At 38.6% G+C, this 12,314-nt stretch overlaps 1 protein-coding gene across 2 annotated transcripts; it reads left to right on the top strand.

Moving 5' to 3' along the window:
- Positions 1-736: 736 nt before the first annotated feature.
- On the top strand, positions 737-11,123 carry LOC119009984 (dnaJ homolog subfamily C member 7-like). 2 transcript variants are annotated; one of them, XM_037081766.1, is made up of 15 exons: positions 737-993; positions 1,823-1,852; positions 4,262-4,350; positions 4,521-4,645; positions 4,785-4,898; positions 5,047-5,121; positions 5,418-5,536; positions 5,643-5,796; positions 6,115-6,279; positions 6,478-6,569; positions 6,659-6,732; positions 6,902-7,048; positions 7,145-7,300; positions 9,507-9,581; positions 9,693-11,123. In XM_037081766.1, exons 1-15 carry the CDS (start codon positions 923-925, stop codon positions 9,728-9,730), a joined length of 1,524 nt encoding a protein of 507 aa, XP_036937661.1. In that variant the 5' UTR covers positions 737-922; the 3' UTR covers positions 9,731-11,123. The 2 variants fall into 2 exon arrangements, with proteins under 2 accessions (XP_036937661.1, XP_036937662.1); XM_037081767.1 differs by lacking the exon at positions 1,823-1,852 and having other exon boundaries at positions 741-993.
- The last annotated feature ends 1,191 nt before the right edge of the window (positions 11,124-12,314 follow it).

Genomic DNA, 12,314 nt, shown 5'->3' with positions numbered 1-12,314 from the left:
GAAGGACTTATTAGGAGAATTTATTATTTATTATTATTTAAACATTGCAAGTTTAATATCGATCCAAACAAATAATTTGTTTCGACAATCCGTCAATGTCACGTTTAATATCAGCAATTGATTTGGAAAGCTAGTCTCCTTAAAGGTGCATTATGTAGTTTTGGAGAAGAACTGCCTAAACAAACTGACCCTGAAGGACAAAACAATTTCATACTGTTTTACCTTGTTTATATGTGGCAGACCCTGCCACCTTTCGAGCTTCAAAGTGTTCTGGAGGCCTCATTTTCCACTGAGAACCGCTTGTTTGTTCACTTATGGGGAGAAAAAAAGTATTATTACCCCATTAATATTGATTAAAATGTCTACATAGTGCTCCTTCGAGGTGAATGCTTTCTTCAGGTTTATTTGTGAGTATCTTTTTATTTTGAAAATTCTTGCAAAGTAACACAAGCAGGTGTGGCAGCAGGCTCTAAGGTGAGCTCTGACGTCATGGTTATATGCCTGGTTGTCATGTGCTGGCTGTTAGAGTTATGTAAGCAGAAGTCTGTAGGATGTTTTTGGTTTTTTTTTTGTTTTTTTTTAAATGTTGATGCTTTACGACAGTTTAATAGAATCTCGGGAGAGGTTTAAAGCTGGTTAGCAGGTCACTGGTCATTGTTCATGTATTTTACGTGACATTTATTTTGAAAAGACGAGATATGTGAGCTTTTCAATAGCGATTTTGGCCCCGAGTTTTCATGAATGGAATACAATATGTTAGATTTAGAAATTCAGACGAAATAGATGGGGCATCTGATGCAATCCTTTCTTTGTTGTAGTGGCCTACTTTCTCATGACCTCAATAAAATAAATAAATAAATAAATCGACTAAAGAAGGCCAACAGTGGGCGGAAGTGACGTCTGTTCGTCCTTCTTGGAAAAAATGGCAGCTGTTGACATCGACGTGCCGGTGGACACAGAATCCCAAATCCGCAGTCCAGAGGAGATGGAGCGGTAGATATATATTTGACAGCTTTGTTTCATTGTATTTTGTGTTAGATGTCAAAATAACCGAGGATGGACCGAGTGAGTTCAGCCATTTTTAGCTGCCAAGGCTCCCGCGAAGAGCCCGGAGACAAGCTAACCAGGCTAGCTTGCTTGGGGGTGGCGGGGGGGGGAGAGAGGACGGATTACTTTAGCTAAATCTAGAGATTTTATTGTTTTTTCGAGAACACCAGGCTTCTTTGTATGGCTAACCAGATATCCAAGCACGTCTTTAAATGTTAGCACGAAGAATAAGGCAGCGGTACAGCCTCTTTCTGGACACTAGTTAGCACATGGTTAGCAGCTAGTGTTTTTTCGAGAAAGTTCCGTAATAGCAAAGCCAGATACCCTCATCTGGACTTGGTGCGCAAACAAGCAGATACAGTCACAGTCACAGTTAAAGTGATTATCCAGCTAAAGAAACCTCCCCAACTGTCTCACATATTTAAACAGTTAATACAACACCGCGGTTTTCAATACACGACACCTTCCGTTAGGTTTAGCTCATTTTACCTCACCTCCTCGGATGAATCATCTCGGTCAACAATCATGACAGCACACTGTTATTGGTGTCCTGTCATTTACTGTGTCACATGTGCTACATTACAAGTGTTTTTCATTCTAGATCCGAAGTAACACATTTGTTTGTTTTGGGTTTTTTTTTTAATTACAGAAAACGATATATATGTATGTAAATGTATGTCACGTGTGAAAGAATGTGAGAGGTGCAAGACAAGAATTGCCACATTCTCACTTTTAGTGCTTTTTCAGTGTCACTAACACTTTTTACCTTTCCTAGGCCTGGAAAACAAGCCAAAAGATGCAAAGAGTTGAGTGACATTAATGGATTTTTTTTTTCCTGATAAAACTGAAATTATGTTTTGGGAGTCCTAAAATGGAAAGAGAATGTGCAAATTGAGTTCTCAACTAGAGCCTGACCCATACTGGAGTTATGATTAACACGTTTCCAATATAGATATGCCGGCAGGTATCCTTATATACACAGGATGTACACACAAACTCTCATTTTTTGCAGTTATCCCCTCACAGAGGATATCAAACACTTGTGACAAAGAAACGTGCAAAATGACGGCGGGATGTAGGGATGCAAAGATACCCATGGTTTGGTGTTTGGGCCATGGTCTGGGTTTGGTACGCATTTCTTGTGTGGAGATTTTTAAAAAAAATAATAAAAAAAGCTACAATGTAACTATCCAAAATTCTCTTAATTTTGCTTATTAGCAACAAGATTAAATCTTTAGCTTTTCTGGTGTATAATGTAAAAAAAAACTTATATAAAAATAAAAATGTGTTCAAATGTCAAAAGTGCTGTTTGACCTTGACATCTGGTAAATTATCAACTGTGTTTTGTGAGCAGAATGCTCTGTGTTTTAACCAGTTTGCTTTCAGTGGCTTCTACATGTCTTTTCATGGATGTAGAGAATAACTTGTCTGCTGAGAAATGTATGAAAGGGCACAGTTTAATGTTGATCAATTATTTTCATAAGGTGATGGAAATACCCACACCTATGACCAAAAATAGGGCTGCAAGTCCTTTTTGTAATGAATGTCCCCACTGCTCTGGTGTCAGTTACTTTTCTGACCACTGTTTTTGTGCCATCATTTCTGTGTTCAACACCAGAGGGGGCGTGTATTGAACTGTGGATGGCGCATCGCACCGTTCAGTATTATATCAAGATTCGTGGCGCCCCTAGTGCAATTAGACAGTAAACTTACCAGGCTTTCAAAGTAGAGTAGGGTCAGGTGGTGCTGATTCAATTGGCATAGGACAAGATTATGTCCACAGTAAAGCATCGTGATGGCCAAGGACTGAGGAAGCTAAGCTAATGATGTTGAGAAAAGCAAAAAGAAACACAGCTGCCACCAATGTATCCAAGTTTCATTTGTTTGCCTAACTCTGCAGGTTTGATATAAAGAATAATAAAGGGACATCGAGATGGAAAGTTAGAAATAAAGTAATTATTTAAGAATGAAATTATTAGCATCTTCTGCGTGATGGCAATTGGACATATCTATACACTGATACCAATATATCTGTGATAGTCCGACATTTACTAACAATATCTATGAGCAGTATATAAAAATCTGCATCCTAAATGGTTGAAAATGCAAAATTACTTACAAACTACATGCATTTTTATAAAACAGCTCCCTGCTGGAGAAGTAGCTTCTTCCATATGTGAATTAGCATTGATGTACCATTTAAATTAACACTTTTGACAGGACCACAGCAGGTGAGTTTCACTGCTATGTTTAGCACTGGAACTATCTCAGGACTGTGTGTACCCTGCTATGCTGTCCCAGTTCCAGGTGTAACACACTTGAGCCCTTTCACTGTCTGCATCAATTGCAAGAAATTCTCCCCTGGATACAACTAGTTGTTGGCAAACTAGCTCAGCTTGTCTCATTTGACATTTGAAAACCTCTCTTAGATTTGTGGGGCCTTGTAAATTCCTGTTGCTGTACTTGCTTTAATACTTTTTGCAGTTAATAATTTTTAAAGTTTGGCCCTTTTGAACAAATGTCATTATTTCTGCAATTCTTTATATGCGTGTTCTAAGGCTCACTCTTTCTTATTTGTTGCTGGATTGGGTTGAAACATCCAAGAAACAACTATAATTTGCAAGATGCATTCATGTATTCAGTAGTTGTTCATGAATGTTTTATAGTAATCAAATTAAAAAATATGGTTTACTCAAAGCATCTTCCACTTTTAAAAATTCATACCTGCACAAGTTTAATTTCCTTGAACATTTTGAGATGGAAAAAGTGTTAATAATCATTGCAGATACACAAAAAAATGCTTAGCATTTAATAAGTTATGAAAGTAGTACATTTTGTGTGGTATCATTAGCTGTAATATTACATTCAGTGTTTGATCTTCATCTTACCATAATTTTTGTCTGTGTGATAACTACTCAACCTGTTTTCACTGGGTTTTGGAAACTAGCAAATTACAGCAATGACATTAACTGGTAAAAGTTATAATTCTGGTTGAGTAGGCATCGAATGGCCCTTAAGCAGTTGTTCAATTTTACAGTACAAAATAAAAATGTTAATAAATACTCCTACTAAAGCTGAGCAACAGAATGAGTTGATCATTTTGGAAGCACTCTGTGTTTATTCAATGCTGAATAGTTTTGTCCTTGTTTTATATTGTATCAGCTAGGCATCTGATATCTTCTTTGACTTTGGTTTCTGTTTCTCCTCTCTACAGTCAGGCTGAAGGCTTCAAAGAGCAAGGAAATGCATTCTACAGCCAGAAAGATTACTCTGAGGCTTTCAACTACTATACTAAAGCCATCGGTGAGATTACCAGTTACTAATTGTTGGAATAAATTGTAGTCATTGCCTTTTTGACACATTTCCAGCACACGCTTCCATCGTGTTCTTGAAAACTGTATCAGGGCATCTTTACTTCATTACCAACATATAAGTTTCCCTTTGTGACACGGATTTTTCCTTTTTATTTTAAGATGCGTGCCCCAAAAATGCCAGTTATTATGGCAACAGAGCTGCCACCCTCATGATGCTCAGTCGCTTCAGAGAGGCCCTGGAGGACTCCCAGCAGGCTGTTCGGCTGGATGACTGTTTCATGAAGGTCAGTGAACAGTATAGTTATTTTCAGCTTTTCATGCCACTTTTTGTCTTGAGACCCCAGTTGCACTTGCAGAATAAAGAGAAATTTGTCAAGTATTTACACAGCCCTAAGAAGGAAGAGTGTCACTCCTGTCCTACAGGGTCATCTGCGTGAGGGCAAGTGCCACCTCTCATTGGGAAATGCGATGGCGGCCAGTCGCTGCTTTCAGAAGGTTTTGGAGCTGGAGCCCAGCAACAGGGAGGCCCAGCAGGAGGTGAGGATCACCTGAGCCCTTCACATTTTGACTTTGTGTATCATCACGTGGGAATGCTGAAGAACGAATTAGGCAACTCAGACTTGTCTGTTATCATTGTAAAGTCAGTACTGAAAGTGATTGTTATGGGGTTTTGTTTTTTTTTTAGAATAAGACTGCAGAGACTCTACTGGAGTTCGAACGAATGGCGGATTTTGGCTTTGAAAAGCGGGATTTCAGAAAGGTACTTTTCATCCACTCTAGGTTTCATCACGCTCACAAACAGCCAGGCCCCATATTGTTTCTTTGTCACATAATAAGTTGACTTGGCTAATTCTCGTACCTGGAAAAAGTAAGCAACACGTGTGACAACACAATATGATATATGAAGATTCTTTGATTGGTAAAAAGCTCCAGATTTAAGATTTTCCAGGTCACCTACTTGAGAAGATAAGGAAATTCTTGGACTGCCAGTCTATCTTTTTACAGATGCATTGAGCAGCATTTTTAAATGAGTGTTTGTCTTTTGTTCTGTCCCAGGTGGTATTCTGTATGGACCGAGCTTTAGCTGTGGCTTCTGCCTGCCACCGCTTCAAGATCCTGAAGGCTGAGTGTCTGGCTCTGCTGGGACGCTATCCAGAAGCCCAGTCTGTAGCAAGGTAAGAGCAGCTGGTGGTTTTCATGGTGTATGATCCATGCTTCTTGAATTATCATAACCTTTTAATATGAGTGCAGGATCTAAAGGAATAAAACTTTAATTTACAGTGATATCCTACGAATGGATTCCACGAATGCAGACGCACTGTATGTTAGAGGCCTCTGTCTCTATTATGAGGACTGCATCGATAAAGCCGTACAGTTCTTCGTCCAGGCTTTGCGCATGGCACCTGACCACGAAAAGGCCCGGCTAGCTTGCAGGGTAAGATCATCATTTAGTCTCACTCCTCCTCGTTTAATCATCATTAGAAAGAAACAGATGTGTACTCCAAGGAAACAAGGACCTGTGAGATTTTAAGTTTTGTGTACATAATCCCACACTGTGCCTTTTTAAGACTGCTAAAACAAATAGACCGAAAACATTCCTACAACTCACATACTTGCAGCTAATTAGCATTGTAACGCCATGTTTCAGTACATAACGAAATGTTGAGAATAACTTGAATTTCGCTACTTGTGAGTTTCAATAAATGTTTTGGTTTTTTTTTTTAAATGACAACATGATTTCTCTCTAAACCAGAATGCAAAAGCCCTAAAAGCCAAGAAAGAGGAGGGCAACCAGGCATTTAAGAACAACAACTATGAAGCTGCCTACCAGCTGTACACTGAGGCACTGATGATAGATCCCAACAACATTAAGACCAACGCTAAACTCTACTGCAACAGAGCCACGGCAGGAGCAAAGGTAAAAGACAACAAATCCACTCATTTTCAGCATGTTAACTTTGCAGATGCAGTTGCAAAATTACATATTACCAGAAAATGACATCCATAATGCTGTCTGATTATTGGCTTCAAATAAGCAGCCTTGCACAGCACTCACTGTCTTCTAGCTCTTTGTTTCTAATAAGTTCACTGTAATTAAATTATTCCCTTCCAACAGCTGAAGAAACTTCAACAAGCCATTGAAGACTGCTCCAGTGCAATCAAACTAGATGACACTTATATCAAAGCCTACTTAAGAAGAGCTCAGTGGTATGTAAAACAGTAGATATGAGCGCACTTCTTTCTTCTTTATGTGCAGTTTGACTGACTTTGTGTCACTGACTTTGTGTCACTCATAGTTACATGGACACAGAGCAGTACGAGGAGGCTGTACGGGACTATGAGAAAGTTTACCAGACAGAAAAAACATCAGGTTAGCTGCTGTATATTGTTTTGCTCACCATACACACACACACACACACACACACACACACACACACACACACACACACACACACACACACACACACACACACACACACACACAAACTGGTCCAGTTATCTCACACTAACATGGCTCGATTTTTATTGTATCCCTCTAGATCACAAGCACCTGTTGAAGAATGCACAGCTGGAGCTAAAGAAGAGCAAAAGGAAAGATTACTACAAGGTGCTTGGGGTCGGCAAGAACGCCACTGAGGATGAGATTAAGAAGGCCTATCGCAAACGAGCACTTATGCACCACCCAGGTAGTCCCGTTGGTGTTTACACAGACGTGCAGCATGACTATTTTGTTTGTATTGAATGGTTATTTATCACTATTGTATTGCATCATCATCCTGCAGACCGCCACAGCGCTGCAACTCCAGAGGTGCAAAAGGAGGAGGAAAAGAAATTCAAGGAGGTGGGGGAGGCCTTCACTGTGCTCTCCGACCCAAAGAAGAAGATCCGCTATGACAACGGACATGACCTGGATGATGACGGTGGCTTTGAAGGGAGAGGTATGTGCCTCTGGCTTTTCACTTTGCCTCAGATGTCAGATTCTGGGTATTTGTCTGACTTACTGGGACAGACAAACAAATATGTCTGCTGTAAAAAATGGTTTGTTGTAGCCAAACATGTGTCCCTATATCATCATAAGACCTTCAACATCTAGGGAGCGCCGTAAACGGGGAAAAAAAAACTACTGTAAAAGATATTGTGCTGAAAGCAATGATTTCTACCATGATGTTGATGGGAAAATAATGTTTGTGTTAAAGTGGCCTTTGGAAATAGTTTTTTTTATTAATGGTTTTGTTGCCAAACAATTTAAATTTCTGAATTTTTGCACTCGAAATATTCCAAAGAAATTGTCAGCTAAACTAAAAAATTATGTCTTATTGTGACACATGTTGAAAAATGTGAAGAAAAAGACTTAAATTCACTTAAATTTATAGTGAAGTTCGTTAGGACTGCAACTGACTATCATTTATGTTGCTGCTGTTGTTTAATATGCCTTTAAGTTTTCATTTTTCATTGCTGCTCTAAAGTCCATCACTTGAAATGTGCTAAAACAGACCTCCAACAAGTTCAAAAAGCTACGTTCAAATTAAGCCTGTCATGATAATACATTTTGCTGTATAATAAATTGTCCCAGAAATGATTGCGATAAACTATATTATTGTCATTTTGAGACAATTTTTCAACTAGTATAATGATAATAGCATAATAATGCAAGTACACCCTTTCAAAGATCAATAAACTTTTATTTCTACAGAGTATTTAACATTGGAATTAGAATGTGAAGAGGACATTTTAAATATCCAAAATAAATAAACAAAACAACCAGAAACAATAAATAAAAATGACTCTCAGTCTCTGTTAGCAAAAATTGCACTTGAATTACACACAACCAAAAACAATAGTATGTTGTCTTTTCACGCTGTACAGTAGTGGAATTGCCGTTTTGTGACACGCATGTTCTCCCAGGCAAATTGTACTGGCTGTCAAAATGTTTTCAGAGTTTGTTGAAAAGCTGGCTTTTCGACAGTATTAAAGAGCTGCATCTCTTTAGCAATGTAGCAAACTACACTGTCTGTGAGTGTGCACCATTTTGCCCTGTCCTGTTTGTATTTTGTTTGCCAACTAAACGCCCCAGTGATTGTGGACTGTTGAGAAGACGGAGATGGCCCCTCTGTAGCTTTAGTTGTAGTTTGTTTCCCAAACTGGGAAAACTGCATCGGCTGATTATGCTTTAGGTGCAGATGCGTGTTTGTTGTATTGCTGCTTTCAGTTGCTACTGTTTAACAACAAATGCGACATACCGGCTTGTCCAGGTTAAGTGGTTGGCCACGGTCATTCATTTTGAATCCGAAATGCTCCCACACTGCAGCTGTCACGTTCAGCTTTGAAACCACTTGCATCTTGGTTTTTATTCCGTCAAATTTGAACTAGCGTTACCTCTGGCTTGCTGGCTGTCATGGGGCTCTCATGCTGCACTCTGTGGTATGTCAGGAGCAGGGCCTCCCCACACAGAGACAAAGAGTGACTGACAAGAAGGTTAACGTGAGAGACACGAGGAAAACAAACAAGCATGCAGATGGAAATTATCAAGCTCATTTTTATTTATCTTACAATAAATTGATTTATTGATTATCATGACAGGCCTAGTTAAAATGCGATTCTTAAAGAAGCTCTGTGGAACTTCTGTGTTGTGCTGGATGCCGGTCCACTTCCAACATTAGCTACTGTCGCTCTCTGTGAGTGGAAAGGAGCACTTGAGAACGTGCATTGAGTCACTTTCTTTGGACTGTCGTGTATTATGTAAAAATAAATAATCCAAAGGCTTGGATCCAAAGGCAAAAATGTAATTAATGCATCTAACTTTTAACCTAAAAATGTGTATAAAAAAGCCACAAAACAGTTCAATTTCTGCTCCATAATTTCTCACACAATCCCACATATATAGAAAACAGTAGAACCCTGTTCAGGTTTTAAAGTATTAAGTACTGCAATGTAAGCCATAACTGTGTTTATAAATAAAATCAGTTTTACACTCTCCTGTCCTTGAGGGAAAAAAAAGTTGTGCATCTCAGTGGTCCAGTACACAACATGTCAAACAGCTTGATTCACCTCCATACTGTGTTTAGTTTACGTCATCTGTTGTTCTGTCCTGTTTTTCCTTGAGGCCGACAACACCTGCTGTATTTGCCTTTGCTTTCTCTCTAGATTTTGACGCAAACAACATCTTCAGGGCTTTCTTTGGCGGCCACGGTGGAGGATTCAGTTTCGACTCCAGTCCAGGTGTGTTTTTTTTCCCCCAGTTAAGACTTCCTTAACTTTGTTAAAGGACTCAAGAATCAATCAGAGAAAGTGCATCCTATTAACAAACTACTGTACTTTTTTCTCTTGTAGACTCTGGACCTGGAAATTTCTTCTTCCAATTTGGCTAAAGTGGAGGAGCATGTGGGAAAATGCAGCCCTGCAGTGGACAAAATGAAGTTGGACTCACAGTCACGCATGATGCTCATTCTCCTGAGTGTCTTGCGAAAAAAAACAAAAAAAGTCTCCTCCCTTTTCTCCTGCGAGAGGTTTTTGATGATTGCATTCACTCCTAAATTTACTCCTGACATTGATGCTAACAAAACACTGGGAAGGATAATTCAGAGGGTTTAGTTTGGAATTAACAATGTAAATAAAGAAGTTCTCAAATCTGTTTTTAAAGAGGTTTGGAGCTGATTGGCGCATGCACCCTGTTGCCAAAATCAAAAATGATATTAAGAAAAAGTCTTACCAGACTGCCTCAACCTTCACGAAGGAGATCAGTGGTAAGAAATGCATTGGAAATAAGCATCATGGTTGATTAGTTTTAGAAGACATAACGTGGTATAAGTTTTTAAGGTTCTCTTGGGACGGCGTGTCTCTTGAGCAAGAGTCAATGTACTGTGGAAGTTCAATGTCAAACCTGACCTCAGGACAGCCTGTTAAGGACAACGCTGGTCTCTTGCGGGTGTGTGTCCAGGTTTTATTGGCTCACTTGCCAAATATAGAACTTGCAGGGTTTTTTTGGTTCTTCTTACTTTCTTCATGCTGCATTGTATATTTGACTCGAATGTAAATCATTTTTGTGTCCATAAATTGTTCCTCTTCAGTCTTCCCTCAGTCTATTTATATTTATTGTACTGTATAGTCTAACCTGTACACAGCACAGTGCCAGTGTTCATTGTCTTCCCATTTTTTTGTTTTTGTTTTTTAAGAGACTCATTTGTAAATGTTTTCTCTTCACTCTCAGATTGTGAGGCCAAAATCAGCACACATACACCCACAAGTTGTCTTCTGTTGAAAGCACCGACCACACTGTCCTACTGTCCCATTGAAATTCAAGTGGTGCCTTACAAGAATGAGCAGATCAGTTAACCTTCTTGACAGTACATCAAAAAGCTGCAGAGCATGCCACATCCTGTTTGCACCAGTCATGTACAGCATGTTGTTTTTGAGCTCTTTCATATTTAAAAAAAGACAACTTTTTTTCATATCTGGCCAGGAAACCAATATGTTTTTGAATTCTTCATCCCATCAAACATGAAAGACTTTTGAAATTTCTTTTCATGTGAGTATCAATCACACCCAGCTGTCCTCCGCCTATTCTTGTCATGCACGTTCGATCAGCACAGCCTCTGCCCTGACCTGTTCCACCTGTTTTTAAGGGGGCGCTGATGGTAGATAGGTTGGAAACTTCTCTTGTTAATAGTTCTGTCACTGATGTATCATTTTTAAAATTTGTCACAGTATTAACAAGACATGCTTTTCCTATTGCGAAAAATAAAGGCTCGTCTTTTACTGTAATACTGCACTCTTTTCCGATTTTCATTGGTGGGAAATATTTACTCAGGTATTGCACTTAAGCAGATTTAAACGAACTATTTGACCTTTTGTGCTAATTCAACTTAAAATCCCATACATTTCAGAGGAAGGTCTTGTGTTTGTTTCTCCACTACATTAGATTGACAGCTGTAGTTACTCAGCTTCATTTTAAGATTTGACATTAGAGAACATGATGCAATGTTACAGCTGCCAAATAGACTATTGTAAATGAGCTAATCTTGTGCCTTGACAGTCATTCTGCTACACACTTTTATATTGTTGCTTTCCCAATATCAGTTTTTCATTACACACCTGTCATGGCCAATTGACTTCACAATTCAATATGATTGCTATATTTATAGAAATTTTGAAAAAAACAAACAAAACAAAAACAAATGTATCTTTCTCTGTTGACTGTGTTTTGTCTTTTTTTGGCAAATAAATTACCCTCCGTATACGAGTGTAGGGAGGTGGAGAGAACCTGTCACCATAACTGTTAAAGCAGTGTACAAAAATAGCAATAACACTCACTTCCTGTGAAAAGACAGCCAAATGAATCGTAAAAGATGCCCTGAAAAGACTTAATTACCCTTCAAAATTCACAAAACTTTTTTAAGGGCCGCTATGTAGTTTCGGAGAAGAAATCCAAACTCAGAATTTTACTAATTACAATCTTAATGAGGTTATAATACAAACTCAAATATTTATTTTTTCCATAACTAAATAAACAAGATGTTTCTCAAAGGAAAACAAGGTCTCCAGAACACTGTCTGAAGCTAGAAAGGTGGCAGGGTCTGCCAAATGTAAACATAGTAGAACAGTATGAAATAGTGTTGTCCTTTAAGGTCAGTTTGTTTATTCAGTCATGAAAACAAAGATAGTTTGTTTATTAAGTTTGTTTAGGTATAAAATAAAAATCCGTCAGTAAAGATCTCTCTTGTCTGATCAAAATTTCTTACCCAAAATAGCGCTCCTTAAATTTTTAAAATCATGGTTAACGTGAATGTGTGTATCTGAGTGTGTATCAACACCTCATTCAACTTGAAATCAATTCTGAGTTTGACTGTATTCTCCAGTACTAGTGACCCTTGAATCCACATTTACATGATGATTTATCTAGAAATTAACAGTGTTGAGCACATGGAATTTTCCATTTCCCTCGAGCTGTTATTT

This window comes from Acanthopagrus latus, chromosome 20, assembly GCF_904848185.1.
Source record: "Acanthopagrus latus isolate v.2019 chromosome 20, fAcaLat1.1, whole genome shotgun sequence".
NCBI lineage: Eukaryota > Metazoa > Chordata > Actinopteri > Spariformes > Sparidae > Acanthopagrus > Acanthopagrus latus.
The sequence above is the reverse complement of the archived record's forward strand: the minus strand, read 5'-3'. Positions and strand labels throughout refer to the sequence as shown.